We start from the raw sequence: 20083 nt of genomic DNA, 5'->3' as shown, positions 1-20083 counted from the left end.
CAGATGATTCTCTATGGTAAAAAAAAAAAAGAACAGATGACAGTTACAACAATGTGGCTCATACCTCTTGAGGTTGCGACGCACTTACTCTGAAGCTGGATCTCCGCTTCGTTCAATGTTTTAAAGCTGCCAAAGAGCTTTAGGATGTTTAGCTGGTTGCACTCGAAACACAAAATCCAACAAACAATACTTAAAACAGAACTGAAGCTTCTTTCACACAGTAATACAGAGCGTATTGGTATCGATACTTCAAGTACTCGAGAGAATACGGAAGTAATTGCTAGGCAACGGAACATGACACTTCAGACGATATAGCATTGTTGTAAGCGCGGCCAGAGATCGTCATTAAACAAAACAGCAACGCCACTAACTACAGAGCTGTACGCCGTTTAGCTACTTCGTAGTTTCTCCACCAGGCCAACCCTTGTAATATCGAAGCCTTAATGTTTCCCAAAACTTTTACTCCCACGAGATCGCCTCTAAATGGAAAAGATTACGGACACGCTATTATTAAATGTATGGAAATGCGGTGCAGAAAGTAATGTAAACTGAAGAAAGGTTCATAGAGACAGTATGAGCGGCCATCCACACAGCAGGAGTCGAGAATGAGCAGGCGGTCGAGGAAGGAAGTTTCCGTGTCGCGGTGCCCTGCCTGCACCGTCGCCGTCCCAGGGCACGTTTCAAATGGGGCCAGAGCTGATCAAAGCTGGAACCTGTCGCAGCAGCTTATGTCATAGTAAGAGCGGAAAACAGCTTTTCCGCACTGATATTTCTCACGTATCATGATTCCCGAACGAGATGATTAGCTGGGTTACTAGAATGAAGTGTTCTGGAACGTGTGCACTCTAGCCAAAGCTAAGAAGTCTTACATGTTTCTTGAGGGAATCCTGAATTTACGTAGCAGCCATTCAGTGAGAGTACACTTTCACGAAAGTGAAAAGACTGTCACGTCAAAGACCACGGTGACGTGAACACCCTTTTTACTGACATTTGTACAAGTAAACTAACGTTCACAGTGCATTATGACGCTTTCAGACTGGGTAGCTGACTTAAAAAGTCAGCTACTGAAAATGTCAGAATATTTTTGAGGGAACGTTAGTCTTGTACTGAGTTTAATTCCGGAGGTACGCATAAAACATAATCCAAACTTTTGCTAGACGCACTCTCTGAAAATTATTTCGAGCAGGTAGTTCATGAGCCCACGGGAATAGTAAATGGTTAAGAAGGAAGGAAGGAGACGCTCTGAGCACTATGGGACTGAACATCTATGGTCTTCAGTCCCCTAGAACTTAGAACTACTTAAACCTAACTAACCTAAGGACAACACACAACACTCAGCCATCACGAGGCAGAGAAAATCCCTGACCTCGTCGGGAATCGAACCCGGGCGCGGGAAGCGGGAACGCTACCGCACGACCACGATATGCGGGCAATGGTTAAGAACTGCGGTGGTACGCAGAAAACATCATCCGAAATTGTGTTAAACACACTCTCTGAAAATTATTTCAAGCGGTTAGTTCATGAGCCCAGGGGAACAGTAAACCTTTGGGAAAACACACTTGACCTCTTAGCAACAAATAATCCTGAGTTAATAACGAGCATCGAAATGGATACAGGGTTAGTGAACACAGAGTTGTCGCAGCGAGACTGAATATTGTAATCCAACATCCTCCAAAAGCAAACTAAAAATATGCCTATTCAAAGAAGGAGATAAAAATTCACTTGACGCCTTCCTGAGAGACAATCTTTATTCCTTCCAAATTAATAATAGACGTATAGGCCAGATATGTGTTCAATTCGAAGAAATAGTATCGGTAGCAATTGAGAGATTTATACCAAATAAATTAATAAACGACGGAGCTGATCCTCCTTGGTACACAAAACGGGTCAGAAACAACGAAACAAACACGCCAAATTTAAATAGACGCAAAATCCGCAAGATTTTACACAAGCTTGAAATTTAGCGCGGATTTCAATGCGAGATGCTTATAACAGTTTCCACAACGAAACTTTCTCTCGAAACCTGACAGAAAATCCAGAGATATTGTAATCGTATGTGAGGTATGTTAGCGGGAAGAAACAATCACTGCTTTCTCTGAGCGATAGCTAAGGAGATACTATCGACAGTGCTGCCAAAGCAGAGTTAATCAACACAGCCTTCCGAAATGCCTTCACAAAAAAAGACGAAATAAATATTCCAGAATCCGAATCAAGAACAACTGGCAATATGAGTAACGTAGAAGTAAATATCCTCGGATTAGACAAACAACTAAAATCACTTAATAAAAGAAAGTCTTTTGGGCGTTTCAGAGTATGCTGATGCATTAGTTCCACACCTACTAATCATATACAACCGTCCGCTCGACGGAAGATCCGTACCCAAAGACTGGAAAGTTCCACGTGTAACACCAATATTCAAGAAAGGTAGTAGGAGTAATCCACTTAATTACAGGCCCATAACGTTAACGACGATATGCAGCAGGATTTTGGAATATGTATTTTGTTAGAAAATTATGAATTACCTCCAAGAAAATGGTCTGTTGGCACACAGTCAACATGGGTTAAGAAAAAATTGTTCTTTTGAAACACAACTAGCTCTTTATTCGAATAAAGTGTTGAGTGCTATTGACAAGGGATTTCAGATCGATTCCGTATTTCTGGGTTTCCGGAAGGCTTTCGACACTGTACAACACAAGTAGCTTGTAGTGAAATTGCTTGCTTATGGAATACCGTCTCAGTTATGTGACTGTATTTGTGATTTCCTGTCAGAGAGGTCACAATTCGTAGTAATTGACGGAGGATCATTTAATGAAACAGAAGTGCTTTCTGGTGTTCACCAAGCTAGTGTAACAGGCTCTTTGCTGTTCCTTTATCTATATAAACGATTTGGGAGACAATCTGAGCAGCTGTCTTAGGTTGTTTGCAGATGACGCTGTCGTTTATCGACTAGTAAAGTAACCAAATGATCAGAAGAACTTGCAAAACGATTTAGAAAAGATATGTGAATGGCGCGGAAATTGGCGGTTGACCTTAAATAACGAAAAGGGTAAAATCATCGTCAAATTTAAAGACCGTAAATTCAACAAAATGCCTAGGAATTACAATTACGAACAACTTAAATTGGAAGGAATACATAGAAAATGTTGTGGGAAATGCTAACCAAAGACTGCGTTTTATTGGCAGGGCGCTTAGAAAATGTAATAGATCTACTAAGGAGACTGCCTACACTACGATTGTCTGTCCTCTTTTGGAATACTGTTGCACGGTGTGGGATCCTTACCAGATAGGACTGACGGAGCATATCGAAAAAGTTCCAAGAAGGGCGGCACATCTTCTATTATCGCGATATATGGGGAAAGTGTCAGTGAAATGATACAGGATTTGTGCTGGACATCATTAAAAGAAAGGCGTTATCGTTGATATAGAATCTTCTCACGAAATTTCAAATCACTTTTCCAAATAGATAATATTTTTTTGATACCGACCTACATAGGAAAAAACGATCACTACGATAAAATTAGGGAAATCAGAGCTTGTGCCGAAAGATATAGGTGTTCGTTCCTTTCGCGCGCTGTACGAGGTTGGAATAATAGAGAATTGTGAATGTGGTTAGATGAAACATCTGCCAGGCACTTAAATGTGATTTGCAGAGTATTCATGTAGATGTAGATGTCCTCTTTCAAAGTAATTGTTCCTCATTATACAATACTCTTTGGCCAGACCCTTTCCTTACACCTTCTCAATACATTTTTCCCAACTCATTAGCAGTATATGTTACAGGAATGTGGACATTATAGTCATGATGTAATCGTGCAACTGACAAGCGAAAATGTACTCACAGTAAGATTGTGTCGTCTGTTTGATACTATACATCATACGTCATCAATACCATCGACGTCAGTACTTGTAATCATTAGTGTCAAATTCCGCCGAAAGTTCCAAATTGTGATCTGACATACGGCAAAGACGAATGATTTCCTCGTCATAGTTTGAAAGCCAATCTTCAAATTTCAAAGCTAGTGACCTACCTTCTTTCTCTAGACTTATTTCAGCATCATGAAAGTTTACAAATTGTTTTATACTTATTTAAAAAATCTACACCCAATATAAACTCCTTTGACAATAATGGAACAATAAGAAAATTCGTAATAAATCTGTGGCTTTGACAACAGAATTCTAAGTTACTTTTCTGGCATACGTCTACACTTCTTCCAAAATTTGCACCTTGTAATTTAATTTTACGTAAAGGGAGTGTGGGGCAATCATTCGATTTGTTTCATTTACTGAAAGCTGTTTCACTTATAACCGAAATAGAACTGCCGGAGTCAAGTGCTGCCGTAAATTTTATGTCATTTGTTGTGATGTGAATTATAGGATACGCATTGTTGTTCTGGTTCATCTCATGTTCCTGTAGTAAAATGTCCCTTATGACTTACATTTTCACATAATTGATAGTCATGGCAGCAACGTTGTCGGCCTTGTATATACGTTTTGCAGCTGCCTGTGGTGCGAGTCATTATTATTTCTTTGCTGTCGCACGTCGTTACTGGGATTTAGCTGTCTAATTTCTACAATTTCAGCTTGTCAAGAGGGCCCTGCCCTATTTGAATCACGCCGGTTCTGACTAAATTCAGGTCTCTTATCATGACTATAGCGTCTGTCATCTTGTCGGTATTTTCTGTAGCTTCTTTCTTGTCGATTAAGTGGTGCAGAATTTCTCCTGGAAACGTAATTAGGGGGTGGACTGTTGTGTCTGAAGACATTTTGTCTTCCATGATAATAATTGTTTTGGTTCTCATATTGTCTGTTTCTGAGGTTGTCTCTGTCATAATCATTTCCATGGAAATGTCATCTGTCCCTGTAATTAATGTTACTCTGACAATGGTTCTCATACTGGTGGTGTGTGTTTTGCTCACGATTTGCGTTATAACGGTGGACCTGACGGTTATTGTTTCTGTCGTCACGAAATTGTGATGGATGTGACCTGTAATTGTTGTTTTCCTGTTTTCGCATCATACGATTGTTTATGTTGATTTCCAGTTCTTGAAAAAGTCCCTGAAAAGCTTCGATATCATCTTTACGACGTCCAACCAAAATAATATGTCAGGCAATTTAATTAAGCAAATGCAGATAAGTTCCGAAGGGCGGTATGGGTTTCAAAAAACTGATTCTTGAGTGATATCTTCAAAATATTCTACAGGGCTGGAAAATTCAGACTGTTCCAAATGCTTCATTATTATAATACTGTGTTTTACTCTTGTGAAGCCTGAGACTAACATACAGATATGAAGGCACGATAAATATCTCCTTCACTGTGACAAGTCACGAATAACCGATCGCATTCTTATAGACGGTTCATTTTCGAAATAACTACACATAATTCTAATCTGTGCTCTAATGACCATTTAGGAGAAAAAACGACGAGAAAATTGATGAAGTCAAGCTTGTGGATGTATGTCATTACTAGATTTCTTGGATGTTTTAAATTTATGCATTATGATGAAAACCTTATAGTCAAAGTCATCGTGTCGGCGAGTCACAAATCGTTCATTGTTACTTCGTGTGGGCGGTTCCATCTCAAGGCTCGGTGCTTCTTGCCGACTCCTTTCAAGATCTCTGAAATACCCTGTATTACTACTGTGGGGCTTTTCTGTATTTCTGAATCTCTTCCCGTGCCGGAGCGTACCGTCAGAAATATGTATTATTGTATCACCTGAGCCAACTGATATAGTACCTCCAGTATTTCTCTTGCGGGTTGCGTATTAATTTTTCACCTGACTCTGTTTAAATTTTCTAATTTCCTCGTACTCCTCTGTGTCAGTAAGGGCCACCGGTCTTGTATCATTAAAATATTCATCTACTTTCGTAGATAAATTTCTTAACTGATCCGAAAGGTTTTTTTTTTAGAAAATGTGCTGATTTCCTCTGTGTGTGTTTCTGAACCAAGTTTTAGAGTGTCTATTTGTGCCGTAATCGTATCTATTGTGTCCTTTAAGTCTTCCTGATTTTTTACAAGTTGCGCAACCGTATCAGTAGATACAGCAGAGTCAATTTTAGCTTGCAAGGTGTTATGATTTTCATGTACAATGGTCTGCAGTTCTTTTATTGCTGCTTCTTGGTTCTGTAATGTGTCCTCATGTCTCGAAAAAATAGGCTGAAAATGCTCATAATTTGTATTTTTAGGTCTTCAGAAATGTATTGATATTTCGATTCGATTTTGTGTATCTCAGCGGTTAAATCTTCACTTGTTTGTTCAAGTGTTTGTTTAATTTCGTCATTTGTGTCTAACTTTTGAAGTTGCTATGTTTGTTTCTTATTTTGTTCCATTGTCTCTAACTTTTGTAGCTTTTCGTCTGTTTGATCAAATTTTTGAATCACTTGCAATAACAATGCAGTAGTAACTGAAACAAGTTCATTTGTGTTTTTAGTCAGTGCGTCTGCACCGGCAATATTTTAATTTTGAAAAGCAGAGAGTGTGTCTTGACTTAAATGAGAAAATTATATTGATGCAAAACCTGAATCTACGGTATTTGCAACATTTTGTTCTGTTTTTTCACATTCCTGAGGCAAACTGTTACCGACCGATCGATCGTCAATAGTTCCCTGATCACTGTTTCAAATTTCCATCCCGTTATTTACTGTCTAATCCATGTCCCTATGCACTAATACCAAATTGAACAACTATCAGTTCGTTGCTAGGTAGTGCCAACAAGCTACGCTCGTCGTCACTTTCATTTCTCAATTTGCTTTGCAGCTTACCGTTATGCTTCTTACACGCCATGATTACCACAAAATTTTACACAATAACGCAGAAATAAAATTTGAAAAACAAACATAATAAATTATAATTAGTTACAAAACCGACTGCGAGATGCTTAGTGCAATCCCACATGAATGACACAACTACTTTTACAATGACAATAAAGAACAAAAATAAGAAGCTACAACTACAAAGTAAATTCCATACATGCAGTTACGAGCTAGCAGTAACAATAACTAATTTCTAATCATGCACGTATTATTTAAACGACAAGGAAATTAGAAGATTACAGTGAAGTATCCTCGGCTAAGGGTCACAAGGTGAAACTAAGTCTTCAATTATTTTTTTTTCAAACGCTGACCTACAGAATTTTGCCTGACAATGACAAAGTCAACTCAAACTTAACTTATTCATTTATGACCCATAATAAACAAGCCAAACGCCATCTGACTGCTATACATGACTTCCAACAATTAACCCAAAAGAATGGGCCTGAATTGCAAGAAATCCTAACAATAATACAAATCAAAAAATATGAAATTAAAGAAATGTGAACCTACTTACAACTCTGTTAATTACCTAAACTCATTTCAGTCACAAACCCTGATAGTACAACTCCATTGTTCTTTATTAGTCACCTCACAGAAAATCTTCATAACACGAACTACAGCAATATAGCAAGTAGCAACAACGGCCATCGAAATAAAAAGATTCTAACTACTATACATTCTAAGTACTAGGAGGTATGTGGTTAGCAATGTGTTTAGAAAATTTTACCTTATTCATGTGACATCAAGTTCCAAAAAATTTTATAGTTGTTAATTCTTCCACTGTCCAAACATTATCAACCATATATGCAGTCTCATCTACATCTACATCTACATTTATACTCCGCAAGCCACCCAATGGTGTGTGGCGGAGGACACTTTACGTGCCACTGTCATTACCTCCCTTTTCTGTTCCAGTCGCGTATGGTTCGCGGGAAGAACGCCTGTCTGAAAGCCTCCTTGCCCGCTCGAATTTCTCTAATTTTACATTAGTGATCTCCTCGGGAGGTATAAGTAGGGCGAAGCAATATATTCGATACCTCTTTCAGAAACGCACCCTCTCGAAACCTGGCGAGCAAGCGACATCGCGATGCAGAGCGCCTCTCTTGCCGTAACGCTATCACGGTTACCAAATAACCCTGTGACGAAACGCGCCGCTCTTCTTTGGATCTTCTCTATCTCCTCCGTCAACCCGATCTGGTACGGATCCCACACTGATGAGCAATACTCAAGTATAGGTCAAACGAGTGTTTTGTAAGCCACCTCCTTTGTTAATGGACTACATTTTCTAAGGACTCTCCCAATGAACCTCAACCCGGTATCCGCCTTACCAACAATTAATTTTATATGATCATCCCACTTCAAATCGTTCCCTACGCATACTCCCAGATATTTTACAGAAGTAACTGCTACCAGTGTTTGTTCCGCTATCATATAATCATACAATAAAGGATCCTTCTTTCTATGTATTCGCAATACATTACATTTGTCTATGTTAAGGGTCAGTTGCCACTCCCTGCACCAAGTGCCTCATACATTTCCTTGCGTATTTTCTTATAAACACATTATTTCATCTCACTTTACAATGCATGTCCTACCAGTACAGAGTCTCCACTACGAATATCATTTCCATACACTTCCCTATCCACTCGCCAACTGCTAATCCATCCAACCATAGAATTTCTTGCCGAGGGCGCAGAGCGCTGTCAGCGATATTAACACAATCTATAGTGCTCCTAAGACACAAACAGACTACTTACACAGTGAAAAAAGACGTGCTCAGTAGTTACTACTATAGCATGAGACGATGGCGTATCAATGCCTTTCAAGCATTGTCAAGCAAGTTAGAATAATAATCTGGTTGACAACAAACACTATGAAGCCTAATATTTTAACATAATACAACAGCAGCTCCTTGGTAGTCTGTACACCTTCCGAATCCGTCTGCCCATCTATAATTCTCATACGAATATTTTGATAATCCACAGACTAAATCATAAATAAAACTCAGCTACGAAGAGGAAGGCAATCCACTTCATTTGTTGTGCTCTTCTGTTTATTTACACACATTTGCTTTCACCTTTCGCATTTCATTTATTTGCTGCGTCTTTAAAGTGCAATTTCTATTCCTGGGCTGAACAAATGTATTACTTCCCGATGAAGGATAATTTATACTTGGCAACATTGTAGATTATGTCTGACAACCCTGTGACAGCCGAGTTACTTCTCGGAGAGCGACAGAATTGGCCTGCTAAATTCATCTGATATGGTCTTCGTATTTAAATTAAATATTGTCAACGATTTTCAGTTGTGTTGTGTCATCGAAATATCAAATGTATCCTTTCAGTCCACGATAGTCATTCCACGAATGCGCACAAACAATTAATTTTGTCTCCATTGGGTATTACTAGCACTATGAGGGAACAGCCAGGCATCTAGTATGTCGGTAGGTCAGTGGCAAACATGTCGCAATGTGATATTAAAGATGCGTTCGTTCTAGGTTCTAATCTCACAAGAAACAAACATTTTAACTTTTTGTCCGACAGAGCTACATTGATTCTGTTTCCTGAATGTGGCATATATGTTAAAATCACCTACATGGCAGGCGAGTGATATTATCCGACTTGTTTTCTTCGATGATATTCACCCCGAACAGAGCGCAGACGTTTGAACTTCCTGCCTTCCACATTTTATTAGATCCAGAGTCTCCACAAACCAGTGCTCCTACCTCCTTTTCCATGGCAAATTTTGGTCTGACTCGTAGATACTTAGTATTCTTGACGTCATATGCCACGAGAATACGGGTTACTATGTTATTATTGCTGCATGATGTATACATTGTTTATTGAAAACATTTCACACTGATGAGCAAACGACAGTATTACATAGTTTTATGTTTAATGTGAGTGTACAACCGTCCGTTACAGATCATAGGGCAAGACGCGATCCGTCACTATCATGTGCGCGGACACCGGGTAAGGTCAGGCCACTGTAGGCCAGTGGAGCAGAAATTAATGTAGTCAAGACAACAGCCACGAGCTCTTCACGGAAACGTTTCCCTGCGGTTCTGCTGTTACTGGTGGGTTATAAAATAAATTATTTCTGAGTTACTGTTTACAGACCGAAGAGTTGTATTTTACTAAATTACGAAAAAATCGGTTGAGTAACTTAGGTTTTCTCTTGCATTGCGCGACATTTACGATGGAGATTAGGTTAAGTAGAAGCAACACTTCCTGTGTTGGCAGTGTGTGTAGACGGTCGTCGTGTGATTTTGTTTCACTGATTAAAAAATCAAACAATTCATTGCACAGAGCCAGAGTTCTCCTCAAGTGTGGGGCACCAGTGCTACAACAAAATCATCACCCAGCCAAACATGAAGTTTCTGGGTCTGGGAGCTTGGTACTAGGTTAGTATACGCAGGGTCATGGCTCGATTCCCGGTTCAAGATAAGATTTTTAATAGACAGTAGTAGATCCAGTGTCGTTCCAAATTCACATTAAGGTGATCTTCCTTCGCTAACGACCATAGCTTAGGTCCGGCCGCCAAACAGGCGTAGGTGGCAGCCTGTAGAAAATCTGTTATGAGTAATATTTATTATATCAACATTTTTATTTAAATTGAAGAGCCAAATGCCTTGTAACGTCACGGGGCATTTACTCTATCTCTTACTTCACCTTGAGATGTTGAATACATTGGTTCTGGTTTCACAGAATTTGAGCCCTTCGCAGACCACATAATGTCAATCCGTTGTTTGCTCAAGATTCTAAACTCCTCAAATTCTCCACGTAAGGCGCGTTTGGCGGTTCGTGTCCTGATTCGGCACAAAATTTTCTTAACGTCTTTTCAGGATTTAGCATGAGCTTTTATATTATTTTTAACGTCTCTTCATTCATTGTCAGTAACGATATCTACATTTACATGATCTACATCTACATGACTACTCTGCAATTCACATATAAGTGCTTGGCAGAGGGTTCATCGAACCACAATCATACTATCTCTCTACCTTTCCACTCCCTAACAGCGCGCGGGAAAAACCAACAATTAAACCTTTCTGTTCGAGCTCTGATTTCTCTTATTTTATTTTGATGATCATTCCTACCTGTGTAGGCTGGGCTCAAAAAAATATTTTCGCATTCGGAAGAGAAAGATGGTGACTGAAATTTCATAAAAAGATCTCAGAAATGATAATTTCACGAAGGTACATGTATCACATTGGAGCAACCGAAATAAAATGTTCAAACGTACCTACGTTCTGTATTTTAATTTAAGAACCTACCTGTTACCAACTGTTCGTGTGCCATATGTTTGTTACTATTACAGCGCCATCTATCACAAAGGGAAAAAAAGTGGTCCAATTAAAATATTCAAATTTCTTTACGTACTTCATTAGTATGTAATAAAAAATGGGGGTTCCTATTTTATAAAAATGCATTTGATATCAGTTTAACCTATGACAGAGCCATCTAGCGGTACTACCATAGCGCCATCTGGTTTCTCCCTTCAAGGTAGACAAGTTTCGTTCTTTGCAGTTTTTTCGTTTGACCCTTATTTCGGGAGATATTTGGCCCGATCAATGAACCACCCTGTATAGACTCAGATCACAATATAGTAGTGATGAACTGTACGCTGAAATTTAAAAGGTTAGTTAGGAAGAATCAACACGCAAAGATGTGGCATACGGAAGTACTAATGAATGACGAGAAACGCTTGAAGTTCTCTAAGGCTATAGATAAATCAATAAGGAATACTCAGTAGGCAGTACAGTTAAAGATGAATGGACATCTCCAAAAAGGGCAATTACAGAATATGGAAAAAACATAGGGACATAGAAGGTAACAGAAGAAGGGCTTTACTTGATCGTTGAAAGAAGAAAGTACAAAAATTTTCAGGGAAATTCAGGAATACAGAAATAGAAGTCGCTGAGGAATGAAATAAATAGGAAGTGCAGGAATAACGTACAGAAGAATACAACAGAAAATTCAGGATGTGTTGGATTACGGTCAGTTCGTCTGTAAGAAAGGCAAAGACAAATAGAGGCAATTCTGACATTGTGGTTGATAATGGAACCAAGACTAAAGAAAAGTCAAAACACTGTCATAGGTTTTGACGACCTGAAAAAAGCGTTCGACAGTGTAAAATGGTGCAAGATGTTCAAAATTCTGAGAAAAATAGGGGTAAGCTATAGCGAGAGATGGATAATATATGTGCAAGAGACAAGACGGAATAACAAGAGTGGACGGCCAAGAATGAAGTGGTCGGATTAAAAAGTGTGTGCTCCAGGGATGTAGCCTCTCGCCCGTACTATTCAATCTGTACACCCAAAAAGCAATGATTAAAATAAAAGAGAGGTTCAGGGGTGGAATTAAAATTCAAGGTGAAAGGAGATCAATGATACGATTCGCTGATGACATTGCTATCCTGAATGAAAGTGAAAAAGAATTACATGATGCTGCATGGAATGAACAGTGCAATGAGTACAGATTATGGATGAGAGTAAATCGAAGAAAGAGGAAGGTAATCAGAAGGTAATGAGAACAGCAAGAAACTTAAAAGCAGGATTGATGGTAATGAAGTAGATGAAGTTAAGCAAATCTGCTATCTGGGCACCAAAATAACCAATGACGGATGGAGGAAGGAAGACACCAAAAGGAGACTAGCACTGGAAGAAAGGACTTTCCTGGCCAAGAGTATTTTGCTAGTATCAAAGAGACTTATTAGTTTGAGGAAGAAATTTCTGGGATTGTACGTCTGGAGTACAGCATTGTATGGTATCGAAACGCGGACTGTGGGAAAACCGGAACAGAAGGCATTTGACATGTAGTGCTACAGACGAATGTTGAAAAATAGGTGGACTCATAAGGAAGGGAATGAGGAGATTCTGCGCAGAATCGGAGGGGAAAGGAATATGTGGAAAACACTGGCAGGGAGAAGGGACAGGGTGATAGGACAACAGGGAATGACTTCCACGCTACTACAGGGAGCTGTAGAGGGCAGAAACTGTAGAGGAAGACAGAGATTGGAATACATCCAGCAAATAACTGAGGACGTAAGTTCCAAGTACTACTCTGAGATGAAGAAAGAAATCTAGCACCGGACCTCTGAGTTGCTTCGATGTATTCTTTTAATTAGATCTGTACTTTCCCAGTAAATCGAAAGCGGCAATTTATCTTCCCTTTTATACTTAAGTTGACGCTCCATTTAATTCGCTTTCCCACGTTACACCTAGCTATGCAATCGTTGTGAATTTGTCTGTCAGTACAACACGAAGGCTACGCGCAAATTGAGACGCATATAGGAAGCGACACGTGACACGACTCTACAACGCGACGCGCTCGTTCCGCACGTATAGCGCTGGTCCAAAGCATATTGAGACGCTTACACATACCCGTACTTTGCACGCTCTGGTTGGCGGCGCTCTGCGATGACAGAAACGAAGCGTGAGCACATTTTGATCTTTCTCAAACGATTTTACAGGAACTACTCAGTAAAAATATTTGACTTTTGCCTTGCTTCTAACGTTTACGTCAGCTCCATGGTGAAGTCCCCATCATCTCGCTAATGGTCTTACAGGGTGTTTCAAAAATGACCGGTATATTTGAAACGGCAATAAAAACTAAACGAGGAGCGATAGAAATACACCGTTTGTTCCAATATGCTTGGGACAACAGTACATTTTCAGGCGTCAAACTTTCTAAATTACAGTAGTTACAATTGTCAACAACAGATGGCGCTGCAAGTGCTGTGAAATATATAGAAGATAACGCAGTCTGTGGGTGCGCCATTCTGTACGTCGTCTTTCTGCTGTAAGCGTGTGCTGCTCTGAACGTGCAAGTGTGCTGTGGACAACATGGTTTATTCCTTAGAACAGAGGATTTTTCTGGTGTTGGAATTCCACAGCGTAGAACACAGTGTTGTTGCAACAAGACGAAGTTTTCAACGGAGGTTTAATGTAACCAAAGGACCGAAAAGCGATACAATAAAGGATCTGTTTGAAAAATTTCAACGGACTGGGAACATGACGGATGAAAGTGCTGGAAAGGTAGGGTGACCGCGTACGGCAACCACAGAGGGCAACGCGCAGCTAGTGCAGCAGGTGATCCAACAGCGGCCTCGGGTTTCCGTTCGCCGTGTTGCAGCTGCGGTCTAAATGACGCCAACGTCCACGTATCGTCTCATGCGCCAGAGTTTACACCTCTATCCATACAAAATTCAAACGCGGCAACCCCTCAGCGCCACTACCATTGCTGCACGAGAGATATAGTGCACAGGATTGATGACGGTGATATGCATGTGGGCAGCATTTGGTTTACTGACGAAGCTTATTTTTACCTGGACAGCTTCGTCAATAAACAGAACTGGCGCATATGGGAACCGAAAAGCCCCATGTTGCAGTTCCATCGTCCCTACATCCTCAAAAAGTACTGGTCTGGGCCGCCATTTCTTCCAAAGGAATCATTGGCCCATTTTTCAGATCCGAAACGATTATTGCATAACGCTATCTGGACATTCTTCGTGAATTTGTGGCGGTATAAACTGCCTTAGACGACACTGCGAACACCTCGTGGTTTATGCAAGATGGTGCCCGGCCACATCGCACGGCCGACGTCTTTAATTTCCTGAATGAATATTTCGATGATCGTGTGATTGCTTTGGGCTATCCGAAAGATACAGGAGGCGGCGTGGATTGGCCTCCCTATTCGCCAGACATGAACCCCTGTGACTTCTTTCTGTGGGGATACTTGAAAGACCAGGTGTACCGCCAGAATCCAGAAACAATTGAACAGCTGAAGCAGTACATCTCATCTCCATGTGAAGCCATTCCGCCAGACACGTTGTCAAAGGTTTTGGGTAATTTCATTCAGAGACTACGCCATATTATTGCTACTCATCTGTTGTTGACAATTGTAACTACTGTAATTTCGAAAGTTTGTCTGCCTGAAAATGTACTGTTGTCCCAAGCATATTGCAACAAACGGTGTATTTCTATCGCTGCTCGTTTAGTTTGTATTGCCGTTTCAAATATACCGGTCATTTTTGAAACACCCTGTACTTATTGTGATATACACATTTTAGTAAGACGCTACTCACAATTCGAAAAGTTTGCAATGAAATCTTGGGTCTCTATGATTTTGATTTTGGTGCGTTTTACACCATGTTTGGCTCTGTATAAAATGAGATTACATGTTGAATTTTTCTGTAGACTTGGTGGGATGTCTATCTGTCTCCGATCTCGAGACAATGGATCCCATGTAGCGTCCTCACTCCCGATCTCATGCCGACGAGAATGAAATATTCACAATAGCCCTCATATCTCCTAAACCGCTCGAGACATCGAAACGAGATTTTGGCGAATGTTAACATACAAGGAAGAGAGTATTTTCCCAATCCGTAACCACACGAAACTTTCGTATCTATGACGATAAATCAATAGTTATACTTTCTTCTTTATTTTATTCACTTCAGTGACCGTAATTTTTATCGTTAGCTATACTGTATACGCAGCGCTTGGTCTCAGGCACTTTGCCATGGTGTATAACATTGACTCTTTTTTTTTCAGTGTCTTCTAAATTAATAGCTTCTATGTGGCTTCAGCATACGATTATCTGTACTGGTATCCTGTTTTTCTTCTTGGGTAAAGGCTTCTAGTGACTGAGCCCTGCAGGCAGTTGTCGCCGTGCGGTTCTAGGCACGACAGTCCGGAACCGGACGATTGCTACGGTCGCAGGTTCGAATCCTGCCGCGGGCATGGATGTGTGTGATGTCCTTAGGTTAGTTAGGTTTAAGTAGTTCTACGTTCTTGGGGACTGATGGCCTCAGATGTTAATTCCCATAGTGCTTAGAGCCATTTGAACCATTTTTTGACTGAGCCGTGTGGCTCGATTAGCGATATCCCCGCCGCCTGTATGGGTCATCTTTCCGGCGCCGGCCGGGGTGGCCAAGCGGTTCTAGGCGCTACAGTCTGGAACCACGCGACGGCTACGGTCGTAGGTTCGAATTCTGCCTCGGGCATGGATTTGTGTGATGTCCTTCGGTTAGTTAGTTTTAAGTAGTTCTAAGTTCTAAGGGACTGATGAACTTAGAAGTCCCATAGTACTCAGAGCGCGCGCCGGCGGCACCTACCGGGCCGATCGGTGAGCGAGGGGTAAGCTCTAGCAAGTAGCGAGGATTTTTTTATTTTTCTTTTTTTTGGGACGGCTAGCAGTAGCGTCGTTTGGAAAGTCTATCGGACATTACAGGTGCCGTGCGAGGCAGCAGGAAGGGCACATCTAAAAGGGGCTGTTTCCCCGGCGTGGAAGCACGTTACTAGAAAACCGTTTGTGTATTTCGCTTCTTGCATGTCTCCTGGCACCGGGATCAGCGGCGGCTGGCTTCGTCAAACAAGCAAGAGGGTAAGGGCCTTGCTTGTGCTGCAATCGACTACTGGGTTCTGTGCTGTTGACTTCATTTTCTTGGCCAGCCGTTGCTACTCCTACTTAGTCTGTCCTCGAATGTGTTAATTTCCACTTGCTTAATACGCAAGTTTCTAGTGAGAGCTGTACGTGATGTGATGATTAACATTTACTAAGGCCTGGAGTGCTGATAAATTCTGTTTGTATATTGCTACTGTCAGTGTTTAACCGTCATTGAAAATAGTTTGCCTGGTCCTTGTTTAAGTGCCGCCTCGTTAACTGACTGAGTTAAGCTGGCCAATTGCTATAGATCTACATGGATAAAATTTTCCCTGGATATATTTTGCTGCGAATTGCAATAAAATTACAGTTACGTTTCCATCCGAAGTGGTGGTGGTGGTGGTTAGTGTTTAACGTCCCGTCGACAGCGAGGTCATTAGAGACGGAGCGCAAGCTCGGGTTAGGGAAGGATTGGAAAGAAAATCGGCCGTGCGCTTTCAATATCCGAAGTGATAGTGTGTCTGAGAAACACGTGTCTCATTCTAAATGAGTAGTTTCATAAATTATTACAAGTTACTGTGAGGCCAGTTATTATTGTGTGTTTATGTAGTTTGAAACTAAATCTATTAACGAAAGAATAAGAATTCCTTCAGTGACAGTATGTGGGTATGGTAATTAATTCTGATTTAATTATAAATTTAAATGTGGCTATTGCATTTCCTGTAAGTCGCCTTTTGTTTTGCGTCGGGGGGTGGGGGGCTGTCTCGATACACCGTTAACCTGTGCGCTAGTTGCTTGCATTTGATTTCGTTTTATCGTGACTTCTGTTGTTTTTCTTGGTAGCGGGTGCGGGGTCCTGGGTTGCGTTCTGCTTGAGCTGTTGTGTATTTTCCGCCCCCTTTGACCGCGCGTGACGGCTGGCCGTGTATCTAGTTCGCTCGCGGCTTAATGTGTAATCGCCCTTACGCACATAAGATAATAGATTTGTACTGCTTAGCTGATGTTCACTAATATATTAATTCTATAAATGATGTGCTGTAATGAATTATTGTGTTTCTAGTTACTTAAGGCAGATGTCAGTCTGTTGTAGATACTCAATAATACTGGGATTTTTCGTGCCTATTCGTGACCGTTGCTGCTCCCGTTTGGGGGTCCATGCCGAGCCTGTATTGGAAACAGCTGAGTGAGCGGGGGTCCGCTTCTGGGCGCAGTTTGTTGACTCCCACGAGGTTGCTTGGTCACATGAAATTTTATGTTTTATATCGTACATTGTACAGTGCCTGCCATTTAAGTAACGTGGTTGTGCGCCGTGGTATCTGATTTGTTGTTGCCTGTACTCTGAATCACTTTGGTAATACCAATCACTGCAGTAACGAAAGACTGCATTTACTCATTAAATTTTTGTAAATTGTTCTTCAGGCTGATCATAGTTTTTGAGTAAATAATTTTTAACTCATTTCACTAAATGTGTAATAGGTGCCGTGGTTTATGAATGTTTAAATGTTGAAGTAACTTGCTCGCACCTAAATTGTGATTTTAAAATTTTTTGAGTGGTTTTATTTGTTATTTGTCTTGTTTAAATGTGCCAAATAAGTGTTCAGTGGAGCTGTGGATGGTGATTACCTTACGTATCACTTGGTCCAGTCCTGCCACCACACAGCGTATTGTGTCGTTGTGTAAAAGGCTGAATTCCATACTGTGCTGACACATCAGGGAAAACGTTCCATTTTCAGTTCGTAATCCTATTTTGTTCTGTCCTCTGCTTCCAATATTCCTTTATTGTTTTACTGTGTTTCTTTTCCTGTCTTCAGACTACTTTGACAGATTTCTTTTTTCTCCAGCCTTGGAATCCTTCCAGTTTTAAAACGTATTTCTTAAAAGTCTGTCTTTCCAACACTTCTTATAACCTGCTGAATCCATATATTTGTTAATTTCTCTTCTCTAATGTACCCGAATGGTTGCTTGGTGAGTCTATTGCAGTCGTTCATTATTTGAATCGATTAATTTATAGGACGACTGAAACGTATAATGTAATTGTTCTCAAGTGAGATTGACGTCTTGCCCTCTCTTTACATTTATTCGCAGTTCAGAAGTAACGTTATTTATTCTTTCACGCTTTCACTATACGAGACTATTTTAACTCCACAAGTTATCACGAGTACGTTACGGTTGGTGTATCTTCGAGAACACTGTTCACCAGCACATTATCTTGCTCGACGATAGTCGTTGTCTCATAATCGAATTGTAAGGAGAACACATATTAACACGGTATATTAGTGTAAAACAACCACAATTTGTGTTTTCATTAATATGTTGAAAAAGCAGCTTCCAAGCTATAATAAAACAAATGTTCACAAATAGGGTACCAATATTTGGTGAGTTTACACACAAAAATCTGTCTCCTTTAAAAAAAACAAATTGATAAGTCATTCCACCATTAGCAAGGATTGCATTTAGGGAATTAATAGAAAGTAGTAGCTTTTTACTGGTAATAAATGACTCACAAAAAGTAAATTACATGAAACGGCGTGTAATCAACGGATGCGATGTCAGCGATTTTGGACTCGTTGCAATGAAGAACAAAGTGTACTATCTACAGAGAATTAATATTTTGTTATCAGTAAAAGCGGTTGTGAACTACACGTGACAATGAGAGTATTTAATATTTACGCAGTGTTTGCTATGTACAGTGTACAGTTGTGGAGCATGCTGCATTGTTTGAACTCGACACAATCTTCATATGGGTGTCTGGCTTCCGAGAGTTGTACAGCTTTCTCTGGAGTTCCTTACTGTAGCAGCGCAGCTACTGTAGATTTGCTGCCACCTTCCATGTGAGCGGTTGTCTTCTTTCGCCAGGCCGCTATTCCATAGAATGGTCATGGTAATGCAGTGGTGTCAGGACAACATACGCCGAGGAAACTGGAGAAAAAGGAACTACTTCAAAATGTTGAAATGTTTGTGAAATCTTACGGGACTTAACTGCTAAGGTCATCAGTCCCTAATCTTACACACTACTTAACCTAAATTATCCTAAGGACAAACACACACACACACACACACACACACACACACACACACACACACACACACACACATACACACATACACACATGCCCGAGGGAAGAAAATACTGCTTCAGACACATCTTAGAGATAAATATCTACAAACGGCTCAGGCTACAGCTTGCAATAGTGAAAATCTAAGACAGATAACGCCCTTTCCCTGGATTATTGCCAAGGGACCCATACTATAGTTTATTGTAGGGTCGGGAGCAAGACCTGGGGCAGTGGAGTAGTTTTAATTTTTTGGAAGACAAATCTAATTTGCAAGTAGGCACAAAAATTTCCATTTCCGACGCTGTTAAAAACTTTTAATAAAAATTTTCAGGCACTTTTCTTGACAGAAAAACACCTATCTACACTATATTTTTTCCGTTTCTCGAGAGCTAGGGGGAAGGGGGGGAGGGGTGCGGGAGAAATTTTGGCCCTGGGTGTGGGCTTCCTTGCTTGTTGGTCTTACCATTTTTCACTTCAGATCACATAAACCACTTTAGAAAAATCAAAAGGCCTCAGACGCAAAATAATTTTCTCTTTGGTTAGTGCTTCATTTTGACAGAGAGAATATATCATGCGGCTGCAACAAAGGAGGAATAATAAATTGACAGCGTTACCAGTGACCATCGACAGAACAGTTGCGAACTTACTGTGTGATTTAAAATGGTGGGAGTAAGACAGCTAGCGGGCTGAAGTATCCACCCACCAGTGCACACAAACGGTAGCGGTGCTGGCAGTGTCTGCTCCCACTGTGTCAGCAAATCTGCTGTGCAAAGCATAATTGCTGCCACTTCTTAGAGGGCCGTTGCAGTAGAAGATCCATGCAATGTG

At 40.6% G+C, this 20083-nt stretch overlaps 1 protein-coding gene across 2 annotated transcripts in view; it reads right to left on the bottom strand.

Annotated features, from left to right (window-relative positions):
- Window positions 1–18666: 18666 nt before the first annotated feature.
- The window catches only part of LOC126339755 (inter-alpha-trypsin inhibitor heavy chain H4-like), a 154481-nt gene continuing 153064 nt past the window's right edge, over window positions 18667–20083 (bottom strand). For both annotated transcript variants that reach the window (XM_050001659.1, XM_050001660.1), the window contains one exon: window positions 18667–19118. In XM_050001659.1, coding sequence (XP_049857616.1) covers window positions 19076–19118 — 43 coding nt within the window. In that variant the 3' untranslated portion in view covers window positions 18667–19075. The remainder of the gene's footprint in view (window positions 19119–20083) is intronic.

This window comes from Schistocerca gregaria, chromosome 1 (assembly GCF_023897955.1).
Source record: "Schistocerca gregaria isolate iqSchGreg1 chromosome 1, iqSchGreg1.2, whole genome shotgun sequence".
Taxonomy (NCBI): Eukaryota; Metazoa; Arthropoda; class Insecta; order Orthoptera; family Acrididae; genus Schistocerca; species Schistocerca gregaria.
Note: the sequence above shows the minus strand (reverse complement) of the source record. Positions and strands in the feature narration are given on the sequence as shown.